Below are 24,579 nucleotides of genomic sequence, written 5' to 3' on the forward strand. Positions count from 1 at the left end.
CCTCACAAACATAATGCTTTCTAGACTAAGAAGCAAACACAATGATTAACCATGCACCTACACCTAGAACACACTAACATAAAATAACTGAATTTAAAGGCATGCTAACTTGTTTTTGGATTAAAAATGATGGGTTGCCTCCCATAAAGCGCTCGTTTTCTGTCACTAGCTTGACAAACCAAAGCTTCAAGGGTCCTCCAATGCAACAGTGGAATAAGCTCGCTCAATTTCACCGCCCAAGTAGAGTTTAAGTCTTTGGCCATTTACCACCCAGCTCTCCTTGGAGGAAACATCCTCCACTTGTATTGCTCCATGAGGCTTAACTTGCTTAACTCTGAATGGCCCTGACCACTTTGACTTCAACTTCCCTAGAAAGAGTCTCAACCGGGAGTTGTAAAGGAGCACAAGTTGTCCCGGATGAAACTCTCGCTTTAGAATCTTCCGGTCATGATACAACTTTGTCCTTTCCTTGTAGTGCTTAGCTGACTCGTAAGCATTGAGGCGCAATTCTTCCAATTCATTCAGCTGTAACTATCTCTTCTCAACTGATTGGGTTGGATCAAAATTCAAGAACCTGATAGCCCAGTATGCCTTATGTTCCATCTCAACCGGCAAGTGACATGCTTTACCATAAACCATCTGAAATGGTGACAGTCCAAGAGGTGTCTTATAGGCAGTGCGATAGGCCCAAAGTGCATCATCCAACTTGAGAGCCCAATCTTTCCTGCTTACATTCACTGTCTTTTCAAGGATACGCTTGATTTCCCGGTATGAGACCTCTGCTTTCCCATTTGTTTGCGGGTGATATGGAGAAGCCACCTTGTGTCGCACATCATAGTGTTCCAACACCTTCTTTAATTGAGAGTTGCAGAAGTGAGTTCCCCCATCACTGACCAAAACTCTTGGAACGCCAAACCTAGAGAAGATGTTTTTCTTGAGAAACTTGATCATGGTCTTAGCATCATTCTTTTGTGCAGCCACAGCCTCGACCCATTTGGAAACATAGTCCACAGCCACTAATATGTACTCATTTGAGTAAGAGGAAGGTAAGGGCCCCATGAAATCGATTCCCCAGAAATCAAAGACCTCTACTTCAAGCATGTTTTGCAATGGTAACTCATGGCGTTTGGAAATATTTCCAATTCTCTGACATCTATCACAACTCTTTGCATGATCATAGGCATCCTTAAACAATGTTGGCCAAAAGAACCCCGATTGTAGGACTTTGGCTACAGTTCGTTCACCATTGAAATGACCTCCATAGGGGGAATTATGGCAGTGCCACAATATGTTCTTGGCTTCATCTTGAGCTACACACCGCCTTAGCAGATTATCAGCCCCTACCTTGAAGAGATAAGGGTCATCCCAAACATAGTAATTGGCATCACGGAAATTTTTTTTCTTTTGCTGCCAAGTATAGTCTTCCGGAATGATACCAGTTGCTTTAAAGTTCGCCATGTCAGCAAACCACGGACGTTCTTGCACTAACAACAAAGCATCATCCGGAAACTCATCCTTGATTTCACCCTCCTTGCAAGTAACTTCTTCATTGACTAATCTTGAGAGGTGATCAACCATTAAATTCTCAGAACCTTTCTTATCCTTTATCTCTAAGTTGAATTCTTGCAGCAGCAAGACCCAACGGATTAGTCGAGGTTTTGATTCAGCTTTGGTGAGGTATTTAATGGTTGCATGGTCAGTGTATACAATGACCTTGGATCCAATAAGATAAGCTCGAAATTTCTCCAAGGCATACACAATGGCTAGCAACTCTTTCTCTGTGGTTGCATAATTTATCTGTGCTCCATTCAACACTTTACTAGCATAATAAATAGAGTGAAACACCTTATTCCTCCGCTGACCCAAGACAGCTCCAACAGCATAGTCGCTGGCATCACACATCAACTCAAAGTCATCACTCCAATCCGGAGCAACAATCACAGGGGCTGTGGTGAGTTTGTTCTTCAAGGTCAAAAATGCTTTCATGCACTCTTCATCAAAGAGAAAGGGTTGGTCCTTGTTCAATAAGGTGCACAAAGGTTTGGCGATCTTAGAAAAGTCCTTGATGAACCTCCTGTAAAAATCGGCGTGCCCAAGGAAGCTACGAACACCCTTAACATTAATTGGGGGAGGCAATTTCTCAATCACATCAACCTTAGCCTTGTCCACTTCTATTCCTCTAGCTGAAATTTTATGGCCAAGAACAATACCTTCTTGAACCATAAAGGGGCACTTCTCCCAATTCAGAACTAAGTTGGTATCAATGCACTTCTTCAAAACTAGCTCAAGATTCTCCAAGCATACATCATATGAAGACCCAAAAATAGAGAAGTCATCCATGAAGACTTCAATACATTTCTCCACCAAATCAGCAAAAATTGCCAGCATGCATCTCTGGAAGGTAGCTGGTGCATTGCAAAGACCAAAGGGAATTCTTCTGTAAGCAAACACCCCGAATGGGCATGTGAAGGCAGTTTTTTCTTGATCCTCGGGATTAACCGCAATTTGGTTGTACCTCGAGTACCCATCTAAGAAACAGTAGTACGCTTGACCGGCTAGTCACTCCAACATCTGATCCATAAAAGGAAGAGGAAAGTGGTTTTTCCTAGTGGCTTGATTTAACTTCCGGTAGTCTATGCACATTCTCCAGCCTGTTACTGTTCTTGTTGGGATTAACTTATTCTTCTCATTGGTGATCACAGTCATTCCTCCCTTCTTTGGCACGACTTGTACGGGGCTCACCCACTCACTGTCTGAAATTGGATATATCATCCCAGCTTCCAAGAGCTTTAGAACCTCTTTTCTCATCTCCTCCTTCATAATGGGATTTAGTCTTCTTTGAGGCTGAGCTATTGGCCTGTAATCACTCTCCATTTTTATTTTGTGCATGCAGTAAGCTGGACTGATGCCTTTAAGGTCAGAAATGGACAACCCTATAGCTTTCTTATGCACCTGCAAGACTTTAATCAATTTTTCTTCTTCCAGTTGCAACAGGGAGTTACTAATGATGATTGGTTTTTCACCATTTGGCTCCAAAAAGACATATTTAAGGTGAATTGGAAGTATCTTCAACTCTGGCTTAGTGCTCACTAGTGTGCTAGCACCTTTTAACTCCTCATGGTTGGCATCACTAGGTGGAATCTCCTTGAAAGTATTTAGGTGCTTCAAGCATTCAGACATTTCAATCACATCCTCCTCATCGAGTTCATCCATAGTATCAGTTAACACACATTCAAGAGAAGACGACTTTTTTAGCTGTTGTGTAGCCTCAAGCACTACCTCGTCCAGCACATCCATTCGGAAACAAGCACCTTTATCATTCGGATGGGTCATGGCTTCAAATACATTAAAGGTGATCACCTCATCATGGACCTTCAATTTAAATTCACCATTCTCTACATCAATGATTGCTCCTGCAGTCTTCATAAATGGCCTCCCCAAGATAATCGGAATAGTAGAGTCTTCTTCCATATCCATAACCACAAAATCAACTGGAAATATGAATTTGTCAACTTTAACGAGCATGTTTTCAATGACACCATAGGGATACTTGATGGACCGGTCAGCTAGTTGCAAAGTCATGCGGGTCGGTTTTACTACCACCTGGCCAACTCTTTCTAACATAGACAAGGGCATGAGGTTAATGCTTGCACCCAAGTCTAGCAGTGCTCTTCCAACTGATAGGTCCCCAATAGTGATTGGAATTGTAAAACTTCCGGGGTCCTTGAACTTAGGAGGTAAGTTCTTTTGAATTATGGCACTGCATCCCGCTTCCAACTCAATAATCTCCTGCTCAATGAACTTTCTCTTCTTTGTCAAGAGGTCTTTCATGAATTTTGCATAAGTGGGCATCTGTTCCAATGCCTCTGAGAAAGGAATGTTGATTTGAAGCTTCTTAAAAAGCTCCATGAAGTGTGCAAATTGCTTCTCTTTATCCTTTTTGCTTGGGGCTGGGGGATATGGCATATCCTTGGTACTAGACACCTTGGATTTCATCTTTAATTCTCTTGCTAGCTGGCTCTTTGATTTTTTAACAGCAACTTCCTCAGCCAACTCTTCTCCCTCTATGACATTCTCTTTTGCATTTTCTATTTTTTTATTTTTTTGATTATTTTTTTCACCTCCCTCTCTCATTTCTTCCTTGTTTTCTTGTTGCTCTTCCTCATCCTCCAACACACCCACTCTCTTACCACCTCCTTTTTTAATTGCACTACAATTCTCCTTTGGATTAGTATGAGTATTGGCTGAAAAATTTCCACCAGAATTTTCAGCCAATTGTTTGGCCACCTGCCCCATTTGAATCTCCAAATTCTTTATAGATGCTTCAGTATTCTTGTGGTTAGAGATTGAGACCTGCATGAACTGATTCAATGTTTCTTCTAATTTAGACTGCCAGTCATACAAGTTGGGCCTTTGCATAGGAGGTCTACTAGATTGAGCAATATCATTCTGGTTCCACCCTGTGCTAGGGTGTGATTGCCAATTCTTCCCATAATTACCACCATAATTTCCTCCTTGTCGAGCTTGATTCCCCATGTAATTCACCTCTTCTCCATGAGATGGGAAAGTATCAATGCACTACCCGTGAGGATGATTCAACCCACAAAGATCACAACTTAGAACTTGATGTTGAGTGGATTGTAGTTGTTGTGGAATCCGAGCAACTTGCTTGGTAAGAGCCTCAATTTGCTGGGACAAGAGCTTATTTTGAGCTAATAAAGCATCTTGAGATCCCAACTCTAGAATTCCTCTTTTCTGTCTTGACTCCTTTTCAGCTGGTAGATCATAATCATTTGCTGCCATTGCATCAATCAACTCTATAGACTCCTCCGGTGTTTTAAAACGCATACTACCTCCAGCTGAGGCATCCAATAAAATTTTCACCCATGGCTGCAATCCACCCAGAAAAATATTAACCTGAGTAAGGTCATCAAACCCATGACTTGGACATCTCCTCAACAAGGATTTGTATCTCTCCCAAGCCTCGGAAAGAAGTTCATCTTGCTTTTGAGAGAATGTGACAATCTCACTCTTTGCTTGATTGATCTTAGCAAGAGGGAAGAATCTTGCCAAGAACTTTGTCTCTATGTCAGACCATCTGGTTAAGCTTTGATGTGGTAGAGCATTGAGCCACATCTTAGCTTTCCCAAGTAGTGAGAAAGGAAACAGCTTCATTCGAATCACATCTTCAGGAACTTGATGTATCTTCACTGTACCACAAAGCTCAATAAAAGTATGAAGATGTAGATATGGGTCCTCATGATCAAGACCCGCAAATTGATTGTTCTGAATCAGATTCAACAGTGTTGGCTTCATCTCAAAATTAGTGGAAGTAATTGCAGGAGTGGCAATGCTAGAGAAATGAGTAGTACCAGTAGCAGCTGCATGATCACCAAGAGTAATTCTTGGTCTTTCCTCTGCCATTTCAGCTTCCTCTAAGATTTTAGATAAAGAAGGACTAAGAGAGGACGAAGTAGCCTCTCTATGTTGTGCCTGCTTGGCTAGTAACCTTTGCTTCCTTACTGCTCCCCTGTTCCTCCTAGCTATTTTCTCAATTTCTGGGTCGTAAGCTAAATCACTAGCAGGAACAGTACCTCGCATAAACCAGAATCACAAAGCTACAACAAACAGTCAGCAACACAGATACAATGAATTAAAAGAAAAAGAATATAGTAATTGCAAAATGCAAAAGAATAAATGAATCAAAGCCTAGATTAGTAATCCAAGTGACTTTGCCTAAGTATTGAGACGCAAGTCCCCGGCAACGGTGCCAGAAACTTGTTATCTCCCTTGGCAAGTGTACCAAATCGTATAAGTAGTTCAATGAAAGTATAAGTATCGTCTCCCAAGGGACTTGCGCAACACTTTGCAATTTCACTTGTTATACTAACTAAGCTACCGAAAAGCAATAAGAGTTTGATTTGCTGCAGTAAATAATGTAAACAAGCAATAACAATTCTTTTTGGTATTTTGGTAAACACTTAGAGTGCAAAACTTGAATCTAATGCAATATTAATAAATTGTTGGGGTTTGACTTCACTAAACCTTCCTCTCATTCTTATCACTAAGTTCACAATAGTTATCATTCAGAATTTATCAATCACTCTCAAAAGTAACCAACCCTAATCTCTTACAAGTTGGAATCTAAGTTTCTAACTTAAACTATCAATCTCTTGCATAGTTTAACCAAGAAACCAGCTTTAAAAACAAGAGCTTAAGAAAGACCAATGGCATTTATTCTATCTCTAGAAATAAGCACCATTAGCTGCTCTATTTCAAGTCAAAGGTTTAAAATCATTTCTCAATCTCTTAAAAACCTTAAGTTCAAGTTAAGGGTGATCAAGCCATAACAAGCATTATGCACAGAAAAAGAGCAATAAAACTGAATAACAACTTAGATTGATAGCTTAGAGTTTACACATGAGAATGGGTTTAGTTACATCAAACCCCAACAAGGGTGAGTTTAGCTACACATAGACATGTAGAACTCTACAAAATGATGAAGAAAGGAAGAAGCTTGGTCTTGAAGGTTCGAGAGCTCTCCAGCCGCCACACAAAGTCCAAGAATGATCCTCCTTGCTTCTCTCGTCGAAAATCCCACTTTTAGGTCATAAAAGCTTTTGTCTTATGTGAATAATGACATGTCAGCACAATCCACGCTAAGCGTGAGAAGCCACGCTAAGCTTGAGGATAGGTTTGGAGTAAAATGAGGTTTTGGGACTCCAACGCTCAGCCTCAGTTCCACGCTCAGCGTGGGATCAAAATTATGTTCCAAGGATTCTCTGCCAAGCTGAGGCTAAGCCTAGATATGGGGCTTAGCTTGGGGACTTACCAAAAATTCCTTCAACTTCAAATTCACCACTTTGTGCTTGACATCCTTCCTTCTTTCCTAGCTTTCTCCTAAACTACAAAACAACAACTAAATACTTGCAAGTTAACTAAAAACATGATTCAAAGACAAAATGTGATCACCTAATAATTTAGATATGTTTTGAGTTAAAAACAAGGTCTAAAGCAAGGAAAATTGATATAAGTGCTTCAAACTAGGCCATAAACTTAATGAAATCATAACACTTATCAGTGCCACATTGGGACAATGTGTGGTTTAAGTGTGGGGGGAGATCGCTTTGGTTATATGTTTTTAGGGTTTGTTTGTTACTTTTGGTTTAGGTTTTATATACAGTTTTGCATGTTTCTCTTTGATTTCTAGGTTTTCATAGTTTGTAGGCACTTACTTCACTCTTGGATATGAGTTACTTGATATTCTATGGATTGAAATCCCTGTCTTTCTTGGCAAGTTGATTTTGAGGTTTGAGAGGTTGAGTTGAATGTGACAGATTTACCCTGTGTGAGGTTTTGAGCCGCTCTCTATTCTTTCTTGCGTGTTTTGCCTCTTGATTTCTTGCACAATATCCTTGGCTTGACTCTATTTGATATTTCTTGGTTGACATGCATGTTTGGAAAGGATTAAGGCATTTTGATTCTGATAAGCCTCTAGCCAAATAAGTCTACCTTGAATTAACTCCTCTGATAACCCCTGCTGAGCCTATTTCCCCTTCTTTGTTTGAAGCTCATTACAAGCCTTAAGTGAAAAACCATGATTACCTTAACCTTGGAGAGTTTTGGAGCTTTGAAATTGTTTTGGGATTAAGTTCTTGAATAAGTGTGGGGGTGTGTATATGTTTCATTGGATGATATATATTGGCTAGTTGGTTCCTCATGCTGTACATTGTACTTCTCTATGCAGCTTATCTTATCTTATCTCAAAATTTTGTGTGTACTATTCATAATCTTCTAAAAAAATCAAAAAATAAAAATAAAAAAAATGAAAAAAAGAAGTTGTTTGTGGCAAGAGAAAGAGGATTGATTATTGTAGAGGTCATTAGAGGTTTCTGGGTTTGCTTCTTATGCTTATTCTTGACTTATTCCCCATTGCTCCTCTGGTTCCTCTGGTTTGTAACTACTTATCCCATATATTATCCTCTACCCTGTCCTTGGCCTCATTACAACCCTGAAAAGACCTTTTGATCCTTATGTGCATGTGTGTTGGGTGTTGATTTTAGAGGCTTTCCAAGTCTATTTGTTACTTGTTTTTCATGAGTGCTTTGAGAGTATACAGTAGCCTAAACACTTGAGAGATACAGTGATACAATGTATATCTTGTGAGGTTCTGTTGCTTTTGATTCACCTCTTGAACTGACTGATTTTCTTGCCATGTTTTGAAATACTTGGATGATGTTCATATGTATCTGGTTGCTTTGACTCTTTATGTGTTGGATGTTGTCTATTCCTTTCTTTTCACAGGATTCGTTGAGGAGTATGTAACTCTATTTGTTTGTGTGCTGCTATTTTTATTTTTGTTTTTCTCTATGTGGCTCTCCTTGTTGTTCTAGATTTGTCCATTGCTCTGCTTCATAATTTTGCCCAGGAGTGCAAAAGGCTAAGTGTGGGGGAATTTGATGAGTCATTATTTTCCCTTATTTATTTATCTTTTTGGTACTTATTTTAATTGTTGATTTGGGCTTAATCGCTTATTAATTGCACAGTTTCACTATTTGGGCTTCATTGGGCCAGTAATTCAAATTTTAATTAATTCCAATTCACTTGGTCTAATTTTTGTCTATTAATTATTTTCAGGTTAATTGTGAAGCATTTTTGAGCTTGGATAATATTTTTGGACTTCAAGAGATAAATGCCACATTAGCACCACTTCACCACATCAACGCCACATCAACATTTTGTTTTATTTTATTTTTCATTTATTTTATTGTATTTTCGGGTCAGACTTGGATTGGCGGCTGTAGACCCCTAAAATTGTCCGGGTCGGAAATAAAGCTTGAAGACTCTTGAAGACTGAAGGAAAGTCAGCCAGAAGGACTCATGGAAGGCCCTAGGAGGATTCTCTGTAGGTCTAGAGGTCTTAGAGTAGCAAAAAATAAGAAAGTGGAGGGAATGAAGCCCAATACGGCCTCCCAAAAGTTCAGTACGGCCGTATTGAACATTTTAAACTACAATACGGCCGCACTGAACTCAATACGGCCGTATTGAAGTTTCTGAGCTTCAATACGGCTGCACTGAACTCAATACGGCTGCACTGAACTTCAATACGGCTGCACTGAACTCAATACGGCCGTATTGAGGTTTTTTGAGCTTCAATACGGCCGTACTGAATTCAATACGGCCGTATTGTAGTTCAAAACTTCAATACGGACCGTATTGACCCCCAGAGGCCGTATTGCGCCTCATCCCTATAAATATGACGTGAATTGGACGTCATTCCACACTTTACACTGAGTTTTAACCCTCTTCTTGAGTATTCTGGGTTTTTTTGAGCAGTGCTCTGCCTAGAAATCACTCGGAGAGTTGATCCGACAAAGTTCTCGAGTTCTGAGCTTTTTGCTTGAGTCTCGAACTGAGTCGAAGGGAAATCCTCCGGATTTCCATAGTTAAAATTTTCTAGGAGGGAGCGAGCGGGCTTGTAGAGCGAGGGAACGCCAAAAAGCTTCCCAGTTTTACTTGAATATAAAAGCACGCTTCAAAGGTTTCTTCTTAAGACCTTCCTTTTACTGCTTTCTGTGTGTATATTTAATTGTCATCATGTAGATAGTTAAGTTATAATTGTTTAGAATAAATAGGGGTAATTTAGTAATTTCGCACTATTATTTTTAGAAATAATCTGTCATAGGGAACCCGAAAGGGGCGCTGTGGGGTGCTAACACCTTCCCCACGCGTAACCGACTCCCTTACCCGACTCTGGTTGTCATGGCCGAAGTCGATTTTTGAATCGATTGCCTTAAACTTCTTTTTCCAATGTTTTGAGTAAAACATTGGTGGCGACTCCATGAACCCTTCCTTTTTATGAAAACCGCTAATCCATGGAGGGTCCCGCTTGGGATTAACATGGATTGGTGAGCCTTTTAATAAAATTGCTCGTTTGACAAGGTCTCAGTTTGAGAATAAGTCATTCTAGCAATCCATATTTTTAAACAAATAAAAGAGTCCAACCATCCATCGCGAATGCCGAAAGCCCGTTTCGGGCCGGTGGCGACAGATGTTGACTCCACTGGGGAAGCCTCGAGAGTCAGTCCCATTTAGTGACAGATTATTTTTAACAAATAATAGTTAAAATTACTTTATTACCCCTTGTTTGTATGATAACATGCTTTATTTATATGGCTTTAATAAACTGTTGTATGTTTAGTTTCTGCAATTGTTTGAAATATAAATTGCACACAAACCTTTGCACACAACAGTTCCCTCTATACCCGGGGGCATGAGTGGTAAGCCATAGGGAGTGGATGTTAGTACGGCCGGTTGTCGAATGGGTCTATAGGTGCCCGTAGACCGTTGTCGGAAAGCATCACTCAAGGTGATAACCATGAACTCGAGTCCGACAGTGCGTTGGAGCTTTCCATCGGCTTACGACGAGAGGAATTGGGTTCCTATAATGGGGGCACCTTGGGGGCCTCAGACCGGTGAGAACAGTTAGAACCACCTTGAATATGCACTTTTCTGCAGGATACCCCTACCTCGTGATTCGCTCGTGACTGTTCTTGGATGAGTGAATTGTTTGTGCATTTTTATGTGACATTGTATGAGCATACATTGCACCTTTTAAACATACAACATTCCTTTTTAAATAATAAGAATAAATAGGAATAAAAATCTTCCATTACATGGTGTTAACATCTACCTTCATCACATTCATATAGGTAGTTTCCCTTTTCACCCTAAAAATACAAAAAACAAAATACCCAAAGAAAAAAATAAAGAAAAATGATATTTACCCAAAACCAAGCAATATCATGCATCATCTTAGGGACATCCCGAAAACATGATAATGCTTAGTTCAATAAACACAATACATGCATATTCAACCTCATCATCTCATATCATGCATATAGATCATGGAGAGATCTAGGAGTCATTCATTTCATACATCTCTCCTAGTAATCCATTAATAACATTAATAAAAAGAAAAAATTAATCGATGCGTATGTTCAAAGAATGGATCGCACGCCGTTTGTTATCAAGTGTAAGCCAACAACCGCGCCAAGCGAACACACGTCAACTCCGTTGTTGGTAATCAAGACAAACAAAGGGGAAGGTCCAACACCATTAAGGATCACCGCTCCAAGGCCTTTCCCTTACGAATCAAATAAGGCTGTGCCGTGGATATACGACATCCACTCTTCTACCGACAGCGATATCTCCAACATCGCTGGACTTGGGGGCATGACTAGGAGTGGCAGGATCTACACTCCCGAAGATCTTCAGGATAAAGCTCCCAAGAATAAAGGAAAAGAAAAGGAAAAAACCGAGGAAAACAAAGAATCCGAGGAGGAGACAGATAAGCTGTTAAAATATATCCGACAGAGCGAGTACTCCATCGTGGATCAACTTCATAAGACGCCAGCAAAGATTACTCTGTTGTCGTTGATCCTATGCTCCGAACCGCATCGACAAGCTCTGTTGAAAGTCTTGAACGAGGCATACGTGTCGCACACTATCTCCCAAGACAAGTTTGAGGGGATTGGTAGTCACATCACGGCTAATGATCACCTCACTTTCACCGATGAAGAAATCCCCGCTGAGGGACCGAACCACAACAAGCCCTTGCACATCTCTGTAAAGTGCAAGGAGTATCACATCGCTAAAGTCTTGGTAGACAATGGATCTTCCTTGAATATGATGCCAAAAAGAACGCTCGAGCAAGTGGCAATCAAGGGAATCCAAATGCGCCCGAGCAACATGATCGTTCGAGCTTTCGACGGTTCTAAAAGAGAAGTGGTGGGAGAAGTCAATCTCCCAATCCAAATTGGACCCACCATCTTCAACGTCGAATTTCAAGTGATGGACATTACTCCCGCATACAGCTGTCTCCTCGGCCGACCTTGGATTCATGATGCGAAAGCAGTTCCCTCTACGCTCCACCAGAAAGTCAAATTCATAGTGGATGACAAACTGGTGACCGTATAAGCTGAAGATGACATACTCATCAGCAAGCCACCCACCATACCTTACGTGGATGCAGCAGAGGAAGCTTTGGAAACCGCCTTCCAAGCATTGGAGATCGCCAATGTTGAGACGTTTCCCCGAGAAATGAAGAAGGTAGCCCATATGCTCACCAAGAATGGATACTTGCCTGGACAAGGACTTGGCAAGGATTCCCAAGGAATTCCCGAGCTACCCATTATCAAGGATAATTCGGGGAAACAAGGGTTAGGATACAACCCTAATAAAGATCAAAGGACGAAGAGGAACCAAGATCCTTCTCGACGTTCTTTAAGCCAGATCTTTAGGAAGGCCAGTTCACAAGCGTCAAGGCCGGTCGTTGTCATCAAGTGCTTTTCTCCTTCTGATAGGGATGTATAGACCTGATGACTATTAGAGATCACTCCTCGGGGACAGCCCGACCCCCGAGCCTCGATAGGGCACATGTTTCCATTATGATTATAATAAAATCATTCTTTATTATTTCTTACTGCTTCTCTTCTTGCTTACAATAAATTTCTAAACCACATTATTTTTAACCCTGTTTGAATAAGCATGAATGAGGTTAAGATTGTCTTAATAACAATAAACCCGCATCATTTTTATGTGGAAGTGTGCGTGACAACTTAGAGCACCTTTCCTTGGCCTCGACAAGTGCCATCATGGATAAAAAGAAAATCCTTTAAAAACAAGAACCATAAAAACAAAAAAGCTCGGCAGGAAACCCAAAATGGGGGGCTGCGCAAAAATAAGAGCAAAAGACCCGCTAGGAATCCCACGAAAGGGTGACCTAGGCAAAAGTTAGGGTTGCAAAAATGAACAAAAACAAAAGTCCGCTAAAACGCCACAAAAGGGTGTTTTAGGCAAAAATAAGGACAATCAAAAAACGAAAAGAAATCCATGATGGTACCACGAGCCGAATTCAAGAAAGGTTCAAGGGAAGCTATCTAAGTTGTCAAAATCACAACGTCAATAAACAAAGATTTTCTTAACTTCATAAGTGTTTAATCAAACAAGCCTAAACACAATAAGCCTACCTTGGCCAGCCATTCTTACAAAAACCATTTTTCAAAATGAAAATAAAAACCCCTCTAAAACACAAACTTTCGAAATATATACCTTTCCTTTCTTTTCTCTCTTGTCCCAAGCGATTTTAGGATAATCTAGTGGAAACATGGAGATATAGTGGTCAATAGGAGGGTTGACATATCTTCTAAAGGAAGGGAAGAATCACTTGGTTGATAACACCAAATCTCAATATAACACGCATTATTCCTCGGTTATAAAAATCGGCAGCGCACAGCCCGTCTAGAGGAATGGCAAAAATCCAAACAGAAAAAACGCATCGGTTAATTCTTTTGAAAAATGAATCAAATAGAATTAGGTGCATCATACATCATACATGCATACAGATGATAGGTGTAATGGAAAATCACTTATTCTCTGTTTATTCAAAAAAAAAAAAAATCAAACTTCAGAAAAAAACTATGCGCCCGTATCATGTTCAGTATGCCCGTACCAAAATTAGGGTTATGAACAAATTTTCAATTCAATACGGGCATACTGAAATGAATAACGGCCGTATTGGCAATAACAGAAATCCTCCCTCACGTCAATGACAAAAATTCCTCCAAGAAGAAGAGGATAGGGGGAGCCATTCATTTTTTCTATAAAAAAAAAACAAATTAATAAAATAATTAAACTTGCATTTTGTGCATCACGCACATTAATTGCACATTCAAAGACCTCATCATGAGGCAGTCGCATAAAATAGAAAAAATAGAAAAATTGCTTGTGTATGACAGCAGCAAACAAAATGCAGAAATTCAGAAAATCAATAAAACCCACAGAATAACTGAGCCTGGAGAGGCTTGCCGAAATAATACTCTCTCAGAATAATTGAGCCTGGAGAGGCTTGCCGAAATAATACTCTCACAGAATAATTGAGCCTGGAGAGGCTCGCCGAAATAATACTCCCCAATCATACAGAATAACTGAGCCTGAAGAGGCTTGCCAAAATAATACTCCCCAGAGACATTTCTGTACAGAAAAAGCCAAAACCAACAAAAAAGGCAAAAATACAGAAAAAGCCAAAATCAACAAAAAATACAGAAAAAGCCAAAATCAACAAAAAAGGCAAAAACACAGAAAAAGCCAAAATTGACAAAAAGGAAAAATACAGAAAATCCAACAAATTATACAGAATAACTGAGCCTGGAGAGGCTTGCCGAAATAATACTCTCCAAAAGACATCTCAGCTTGCATTCTTGGGCTGAACAAGAAAAGCAACTCATCATACAGAATAATTGAGCCTGGAGAGGCTCGCCGAAATAATACTCCCTCAGAATAACTGAGCCTGGAGAGGCTTGCCAAAATAATACTCTCAGAATAATTGAGCCTGGAGAGGCTTGCTGAAATAATACTCCCACAGAATAATTGAGCCTGGAGAGGCTTGCCGAAATAATACTCCTTCAGAATAACTGAGCCTGGAGAGGCTTGCCGAAATAATACTCTCTCAGAATAACTGAGCCTGGGGAGGCTTGCCGAAATAATACTCTCACAGAATAATTGAGCCTGGAGAGGCTCGCCGAAATAATACTCTCTCAGAATAACTGAGCCTGGAGAGGCTCGCAGAAATAATACTCCCCAGAGAAACCTCAGCTTCCACTCACGGGCCAAATTCCCCAGTGAAAGCTATCAAACCAAGATCAGCAAAATTCTCCAAGGGAGGCTTGATCATCTAAACAGAATATCCAAGTCGAAAGGACTTAAACTTCCTCAGTGGAAGGTAGCTTTCCAACTCAAGCGATGAGTGAAGCTAAGCCTGAAGAGGCTTTCTAAATAATACTCTGGGATAAATAAACTTTAAATCCCCACTCGCCTACTCAGAGGCACCCCATCAAGAAAAATCACAAAAGACAAATAATCATTCCCCAAGCGGAATCCGGCACTCAGCCGAACACCAAACATCAAGATAATTCGCCTACTCAGAGGCACTCTTTCAAAAAAGAAAAAAATCCAAAAGATCAATAACAATTCCCCAAGCGGAATTTGGCTTTTCAGCCAATCATTGAACATCAAGATGATATGCCTAACAGAAGAGGCTAATCAAAATCAACATCCAGAATCCCCAGCGGATAACAGCCTACACAGAGGCAGCAAAAATCAGAAAATCCAAAAGAGATACCCGAATAAGGATAACCGGGATACTCCACCAACGTCGAAAGGACGTCAGCCAATCATAAGGCATCGCTCACATCAGAAAGAGCATCTTTGTGTCTGCACCCTAAGGAATCAGAAATTCCCCAATGGGTACCAACTACGCAATGGAAAGTTGGGACACAGGAACCTATGAGTAACTGCACATCCCCTAGACGGATCCCTGCGTTATCTAGCCCTCAGCGGCATCAAAATAAAAAACAACCGTCGAAGCAGCATTGTGGACTATGGAGACAAAATCAATGACAAAATCCCCAGCGGATAATAGCCTACACAGAGGCAACAAAACCAGAAAAACAAAAAGAGTCGCCCGAATAAGGATAACCGGGATACTCCACCACCGTCAAAAGGACGTCAGCCAACCATAAGGCACCGCTCATCTCAGAAAGAGCATCTTTGTGTCTACACCCCAAGGAAACAGAAATTCCTCAATGGGCACCAATTACGCAATGCAAAATTGGGACACAAGAACCTATGAGTAACTGCACATCCCCTAGACGGATCCCTGCGTTATCCAGCCCTCAGCGGCACCAAAATCAAAAATAGTCGTCGAAGCAGCATCGTGGACTGTGGAGACAAAACTATCACAAATCCCTGGAGAGGGTAAACTCACGCTACCCAGATGTCCAGAGCACCGAGGTATGCACAAAGCCTGGAGAGGCAATACTTAGCTACCCAGATGTCCAGAGCACCGAGGTATGCACAAGCCTGGAGAGGCAATACTCAGCTACCCAGATGTCCAGAGCACCGAGGTATGCACAAGCCTGGAGAGGCAATACTCAGCTACCCAGATGTCCAGAGCACCGAGGTATGCACAAGCCTGGAGAGGCAATACTCAGCTACCCAGATGTCCAGAGCACCGAGGTATGCACAAGCCTGGAGAGGCAATACTCAGCTACCCAGATGTCCAGAGCACCGAGGTATGCACAAGCCTGGAGAGGCAATACTCAGCTACCCAGATGTCCAGAGCACCGAGGTATGCAATGAGCCTGGAGAGGCGACGACTAATACTCACCCTGGAGAGGGCAAACTCAACCTGGAGAGGCTACTCAACAATTTTCCCACCTGAAGACACTACAAGTCAGAAGGATGGCTTATTCCCCGGACAATTGGGTCAACTCCTTTACCTATCAAACGGTACACCAAAAGGCCGTTTGACTAAGTAAAGGGGGGGCAGCTGTAGACCCCTAAAATTGTCCGGGTCAGAAATAAAGCTTGAAGACTCTTGAAGACTGAAGGAAAGTCAGCCAGAAGGACTCATGGAAGGCCCTAGGAGGATTCTCTGTAGGTCTAGAGGTCTTAGAGTAGCAAAAAATAAGAAAGTGGAGGGAATGAAGCCCAATACGGCCTCCCAAAAGTTCAGTACGGCCGTATTGAACATTTTAAACTACAATACGGCCGCACTGAACTCAATACGGCCGTATTGAAGTTTCTGAGCTTCAATACGGCTGCACTGAACTCAATACGGCTGCACTGAACTTCAATACGGCTGCACTGAACTCAATACGGCCGTATTGAGGTTTTTTGAGCTTCAATACGGCCGTACTGAATTCAATACGGCCGTATTGTAGTTCAAAACTTCAATACGGACCGTATTGACCCCCAGAGGCCGTATTGCGCCTCATCCCTATAAATATGACGTGAATTGGACGTCATTCCACACTTTACACTGAGTTTTAACCCTCTTCTTGAGTATTCTGGGTTTTTTTGAGCAGTGCTCTGCCTAGAAATCACTCGGAGAGTTGATCCGACAAAGTTCTCGAGTTCTGAGCTTTTTGCTTGAGTCTCGAACTGAGTCGAAGGGAAATCCTCCGGATTTCCATAGTTAAAATTTTCTAGGAGGGAGCGAGCGGGCTTGTAGAGCGAGGGAACGCCAAAAAGCTTCCCAGTTTTACTTGAATATAAAAGCACGCTTCAAAGGTTTCTTCTTAAGACCTTCCTTTTACTGCTTTCTGTGTGTATATTTAACTGTCATCATGTAGATAGTTAAGTTATAATTGTTTAGAATAAATAGGGGTAATTTAGTAATTTCGCACTATTATTTTTAGAAATAATCTGTCATAGGGAACCCGAAAGGGGCGCTGTGGGGTGCTAACACCTTCCCCACGCGTAACCGACTCCCTTACCCGACTCTGGTTGTCATGGCCGAAGTCGATTTTTGAATCGATTGCCTTAAACTTCTTTTTCCAATGTTTTGAGTAAAACATTGGTGGCGACTCCATGAACCCTTCCTTTTTATGAAAACCGCTAATCCATGGAGGGTCCCGCTTGGGATTAACATGGATTGGTGAGCCTTTTAATAAAATTGCTCGTTTGACAAGGTCTCAGTTTGAGAATAAGTCATTCTAGCAATCCATATTTTTAAACAAATAAAAGAGTCCAACCATCCATCGCGAATGCCGAAAGCCCGTTTCGGGCCGGTGGCGACAGATGGCGACTCCACTGGGGAAGCCTCGAGAGTCAGTCCCATTTAGTGACAGATTATTTTTAACAAATAATAGTTAAAATTACTTTATTACCCCTTGTTTGTATGATAACATGCTTTATTTATATGGCTTTAATAAATTGTTGTATGTTTAGTTTCTGCAATTGTTTGAAATATAAATTGCACACAAACCTTTGCACACAACAGTTCCCTCTATACCCGGGGGCATGAGTGGTAAGCCATAGGGAGTGGATGTTAGTACGGCCGGTTGTCGAATGGGTCTATAGGTGCCCGTAGACCGTTGTCGGAAAGCATCACTCAAGGTGATAACCATGAACTCGAGTCCGACAGTGCGTTGGAGCTTTCCATCGGCTTACGACGAGAGGAATTGGGTTCCTATAATGGGGGCACCTTGGGGGCCTCAGACCGGTGAGAACAGTTAGAACCACCTTGAATATGCACTTTTCTGCAGGATACCCCTACCTCGTGATTCGCTCGTGACTGTTCGTGGATGAGTGAATTGTTTGTGCATTTTTATGTGACATTGTATGAGCATACATTGCACCTTTTAAACATACAACATTCCTTTTTAAATAATAAGAATAAATAGGAATAAAAATCTTCCATTACATGGTGTTAACATCTACCTTCATCACATTCATATAGGTAGTTTCCCTTTTCACCCTAAAAATACAAAAAACAAAATACCCAAAGAAAAAAATAAAGAAAAATGATATTTACCCAAAACCAAGCAATACCATGCATCATCTTAGGGACATCCCGAAAACATGATAATGCTTAGTTCAATAAACACAATACATGCATATTCAACCTCATCATCTCATATCATGCATATAGATCATGGAGAGATCTAGGAGTCATTCATTTCATACATCTCTCCTAGTAATCCATTAATAACATTAATAAAAAGAAAAAATTAATCGATGCGTATGTTCAAAGAATGGATCGCACGCCGTTTGTTATCAAGTGTAAGCCAACAACCGCGCCAAGCGAACACACGTCAACTCCGTTGTTGGTAATCAAGACAAACAAAGGGGAAGGTCCAACACCATTAAGGATCACCGCTCCAAGGCCTTTCCCTTACGAATCAAATAAGGCTGTGCCGTGGATATACGACATCCACTCTTCTACCGACAGCGATATCTCCAACATCGCTGGACTTGGGGGCATGACTAGGAGTGGCAGGATCTACACTCCCGAAGATCTTCAGGATAAAGCTCCCAAGAATAAAGGAAAAGAAAAGGAAAAAACCGAGGAAAACAAAGAATCCGAGGAGGAGACAGATAAGCTGTTAAAATATATCCGACAGAGCGAGTACTCCATCGTGGATCAACTTCATAAGACGCCAGCAAAGATTACTCTGTTGTCGTTGATCCTATGCTCCGAACCGCATCGACAAGCTCTGTTGAAAGTCTTGAACGAGGCATACGTGTCGCACACTATCTCCCAAGACAAGTTTGAGGGGATTGGTAGTCACATCACGGCTAATGATCACCTCACTTTCACCGATGAAGAAATCCCCGCTGAGGGACCGAACCACAACAAGCCCTTGCACATCTCTGTAAAGTGCAAGGAGTATCACATCGCTAAAGTCTTGGTAGACAATGGATCTTCCTTGAATATGATGCCAAAAAGAACGCTCGAGCAAGTGGCAATCAAGGGAATCCAAATGCGCCCGAGCAACATGATCGTTCGAGCTTTCGACGGTTCTAAAAGAGAAGTGGTGGGAGAAGTCAATCTCCCAATCCAAATTGGACCCACCATCTTCAACGTCGAATTTCAAGTGATGGACATTACTCCCGCATACAGCTGTCTCCTCGGCCGACCTTGGATTCATGATGCGAAAGCTGTTCCCTCTACGCTCCACCAGAAAGTCAAATTCATAGTGGATGACAAACTGGTGACCGTATAAGCTGAAGATGACATACTCATCAGCAAGCCACCCACCATACCTTACGTGGATGCAGCAGAGGAAGCTTTGGAAACCGCCTTCCAAGCATTGGAGATCGCCAATGTTGAGACGTTTCCCCGAGAAATGAAGAAGGTAGCCCATATGCTCACCAAGAATGGATACTTGCCTGGACAAGGACTTGGCAAGGATTCCCAAGGAATTCCCGAGCTACCCATTATCAAGGATAATTCGGGGAAACAAGGGTTAGGATACAACCCTAATAAAGATCAAAGGACGAAGAGGAACCAAGATCCTTCTCGACGTTCTTTAAGCCAGATCTTTAGGAAGGCCGGTTCACAAGCGTCAAGGCCGGTCGTTGTCATCAAGTGCTTTTCTCCTTCTGATAGGGATGTATAGACCTGATGACTATTAGAGATCACTCCTCGGGGACAGCCCGACCCCCGAGCCTCGATAGGGCACATGTTTCCATTATGATTATAATAAAATCATTCTTTATTATTTCTTACTGCTTCTCTTCTTGCTTACAATAAATTTCTAAACCACATTATTTTTAACCCTGTTTGAATAAGCATGAATGAGGTTAAGATTGTCTTAATAACAATAAACCCGCATCATTTTTATGTGGAAGTGTGCGTGACAACTTAGAGCACCTTTCCTTGGCCTCGACAAGTGCCATCATGGATAAAAAGAAAATCCTTTAAAAACAAGAACCATAAAAACAAAAAAGCTCGGCAAGAAACCCAAAATGGGGGCTGCGCAAAAATAAGAGCAAAAGACCCGCTAGGAATCCCACGAAAGGGTGACCTAGGCAAAAGTTAGGGTTGCAAAAATGAACAAAAACAAAAGTCCGCTAAAACGCCACAAAAGGGTGTTTTAGGCAAAAATAAGGACAATCAAAAAACGAAAAGAAATCCATGATGGTACCACGAGCCGAATTCAAGAAAGGTTCAAGGGAAGCTATCTAAGTTGTCAAAATCACAACGTCAATAAACAAAGATTTTCTTAACTTCATAAGTGTTTAATCAAACAAGCCTAAACACAATAAGCCTACCTTGGCCAGCCATTCTTACAAAAACCATTTTTCAAAATGAAAATAAAAACCCCTCTAAAACACAAACTTTCGAAATATATACCTTTCCTTTCTTTTCTCTCTTGTCCCAAGCGATTTTAGGATAATCTAGTGGAAACATGGAGATATAGTGGTCAATAGGAGGGTTGACATATCTTCTAAAGGAAGGGAAGAATCACTTGGTTGATAACACCAAATCTCAATATAACACGCATTATTCCTCGGTTATAAAAATCGGCAGCGCACAGCCCGTCTAGAGGAATGGCAAAAATCCAAACAGAAAAAACGCATCGGTTAATTCTTTTGAAAAATGAATCAAATAGAATTAGGTGCATCATACATCATACATGCATACAGATGATAGGTGTAATGGAAAATCACTTATTCTCTGTTTATTCAAAAAAAAAAAAAATCAAACTTCAGAAAAAACTATGCGCCCGTATCATGTTCAGTATGCCCGTACCAAAATTAGGGTTATGAACAAATTTTCAATTCAATACGGGCATACTGAAATGAATAACGGCCGTATTGGCAATAACAGAAATCCTCCCTCACGTCAATGACAAAAATTCCTCCAAGAAGAAGAGGATAGGGGGAGCCATTCATTTTTTCTATAAAAAAAAAACAAATTAATAAAATAATTAAACTTGCATTTTGTGCATCACGCACATTAATTGCACATTCAAAGACCTCATCATGAGGCAGTCGCATAAAATAGAAAAAATAGAAAAATTGCTTGTGTATGACAGCAGCAAACAAAATGCAGAAATTCAGAAAATCAATAAAACCCACAGAATAACTGAGCCTGGAGAGGCTTGCCGAAATAATACTCTCTCAGAATAATTGAGCCTGGAGAGGCTTGCCGAAATAATACTCTCACAGAATAATTGAGCCTGGAGAGGCTCGCCGAAATAATACTCCCCAATCATACAGAATAACTGAGCCTGAAGAGGCTTGCCAAAATAATACTCCCCAGAGACATTTCTGTACAGAAAAAGCCAAAACCAACAAAAAAGGCAAAAATACAGAAAAAGCCAAAATCAACAAAAAATACAGAAAAAGCCAAAATCAACAAAAAAGGCAAAAACACAGAAAAAGCCAAAATTGACAAAAAGGAAAAATACAGAAAATCCAACAAATTATACAGAATAACTGAGCCTGGAGAGGCTTGCCGAAATAATACTCTCCAAAAGACATCTCAGCTTGCATTCTTGGGCTGAACAAGAAAAGCAACTCATCATACAGAATAATTGAGCCTGGAGAGGCTCGCCGAAATAATACTCCCTCAGAATAACTGAGCCTGGAGAGGCTTGCCAAAATAATACTCTCAGAATAATTGAGCCTGGAGAGGCTTGCTGAAATAATACTCCCACAGAATAATTGAGCCTGGAGAGGCTTGCCGAAATAATACTCCTTCAGAATAACTGAGCCTGGAGAGGCTTGCCGAAATAATACTCTCTCAGAATAACTGAGCCTGGGGAGGCTTGCCGAAATAATACTCTCACAGAATAATTGAGCCTGGAGAGGCTCGCCGAAATAATACTCTCTCAGAATAACTGAGCCTGGAGAGGCTCGCAGAAATAATACTCCCCAGAGAAACCTCAGCTTCCACTCACGGGCCAAATTCCCCAGTGAAAGCTATCAAACCAAGATCAGCAAAATTCCCCAAGGGAGGCTTGATCATCTAAACAGAATATCCAAGTCGAAAGGACTTAAACTTCCTCAGTGGAAGGTAGCTTTCCAACTCAAGCGATGAGTGAAGCTAAGCCTGAAGAGGCTTTCTAAATAATACTCTGGGATAAATAAACTTTAAATCCCCACTCGCCTACTCAGAGGCACCCCATCAAGAAAAATCACAAAAGACAAATAATCATTCCCCAAGCGGAATCCGGCACTCAGCCGAACACCAAACATCAAGATAATTCGCCTACTCAGAGGCACTCTTTCAAAAAAGAAAAAAATCCAAAAGATCAATAACAATTCCCCAAGCGGAATTTGGCTTTTCAGCCAATCATTGAACATCAAGATGATATGCCTAACAGAAGAGGCTAATCAAAATCAACATCCAGAATCCCCAGCGGATAACAGCCTACACAGAGGCAGCAAAAATCAGAAAATCCAAAAGAGATACCCGAATAAGGATAACCGGGATACTCCACCAACGTCGAAAGGACGTCAGCCAATCATAAGGCATCGCTCACATCAGAAAGAGCATCTTTGTGTCTGCACCCTAAGGAATCAGAAATTCCCCAATGGGTACCAACTACGCAATGGAAAGTTGGGACACAGGAACCTATGAGTAACTGCACATCCCCTAGACGGATCCCTGCGTTATCTAGCCCTCAGCGGCATCAAAATAAAAAACAACCGTCGAAGCAGCATTGTGGACTATGGAGACAAAATCAATGACAAAATCCCCAGCGGATAATAGCCTACACAGAGGCAACAAAACCAGAAAAACAAAAAGAGTCGCCCGAATAAGGATAACCGGGATACTCCACCACCGTCAAAAGGACGTCAGCCAACCATAAGGCACCGCTCATCTCAGAAAGAGCATCTTTGTGTCTACACCCCAAGGAAACAGAAATTCCTCAATGGGCACCAATTACGCAATGCAAAATTGGGACACAAGAACCTATGAGTAACTGCACATCCCCTAGACGGATCCCTGCGTTATCCAGCCCTCAGCGGCACCAAAATCAAAAATAGTCGTCGAAGCAGCATCGTGGACTGTGGAGACAAAACTATCACAAATCCCTGGAGAGGGTAAACTCACGCTACCCAGATGTCCAGAGCACCGAGGTATGCACAAAGCCTGGAGAGGCAATACTTAGCTACCCAGATGTCCAGAGCACCGAGGTATGCACAAGCCTGGAGAGGCAATACTCAGCTACCCAGATGTCCAGAGCACCGAGGTATGCACAAGCCTGGAGAGGCAATACTCAGCTACCCAGATGTCCAGAGCACCGAGGTATGCACAAGCCTGGAGAGGCAATACTCAGCTACCCAGATGTCCAGAGCACCGAGGTATGCACAAGCCTGGAGAGGCAATACTCAGCTACCCAGATGTCCAGAGCACCGAGGTATGCACAAGCCTGGAGAGGCAATACTCAGCTACCCAGATGTCCAGAGCACCGAGGTATGCAATGAGCCTGGAGAGGCGACGACTAATACTCACCCTGGAGAGGGCAAACTCAACCTGGAGAGGCTACTCAACAATTTTCCCACCTGAAGACACTACAAGTCAGAAGGATGGCTTATTCCCCGGACAATTGGGTCAACTCCTTTACCTATCAAACGGTACACCAAAAGGCCGTTTGACTAAGTAAAGGGGGGGCAGCTGTAGACCCCTAAAATTGTCCGGGTCAGAAATAAAGCTTGAAGACTCTTGAAGACTGAAGGAAAGTCAGCCAGAAGGACTCATGGAAGGCCCTAGGAGGATTCTCTGTAGGTCTAGAGGTCTTAGAGTAGCAAAAAATAAGAAAGTGGAGGGAATGAAGCCCAATACGGCCTCCCAAAAGTTCAGTACGGCCGTATTGAACATTTTAAACTACAATACGGCCGCACTGAACTCAATACGGCCGTATTGAAGTTTCTGAGCTTCAATACGGCTGCACTGAACTCAATACGGCTGCACTGAACTTCAATACGGCTGCACTGAACTCAATACGGCCGTATTGAGGTTTTTTGAGCTTCAATACGGCCGTACTGAATTCAATACGGCCGTATTGTAGTTCAAAACTTCAATACGGACCGTATTGACCCCCAGAGGCCGTATTGCGCCTCATCCCTATAAATATGACGTGAATTGGACGTCATTCCACATTTTACACTGAGTTTTAACCCTCTTCTTGAGTATTCTGGGTTTTTTTGAGCAGTGCTCTGCCTAGAAATCACTCGGAGAGTTGATCCGACAAAGTTCTCGAGTTCTGAGCTTTT

At 41.6% G+C, this 24,579-nt stretch overlaps 1 protein-coding gene across 1 annotated transcript; it reads right to left on the reverse strand.

Moving 5' to 3' along the window:
- Positions 1–2,559: 2,559 nt before the first annotated feature.
- Positions 2,560–4,536, reverse strand: LOC145957854 (uncharacterized). Its single transcript, XM_083074271.1, has one exon. It carries the CDS (start codon positions 4,534–4,536, stop codon positions 2,560–2,562), a length of 1,977 nt encoding a protein of 658 aa, XP_082930397.1.
- Positions 4,537–24,579: the final 20,043 nt, after the last annotated feature.

The sequence above is a fragment of the Cajanus cajan genome, chromosome 5 (assembly GCF_000230855.2).
Source record: "Cajanus cajan strain Asha chromosome 5, NIPB_CcT2T_4, whole genome shotgun sequence".
In the NCBI taxonomy this organism is placed as follows: Eukaryota; Viridiplantae; Streptophyta; class Magnoliopsida; order Fabales; family Fabaceae; genus Cajanus; species Cajanus cajan.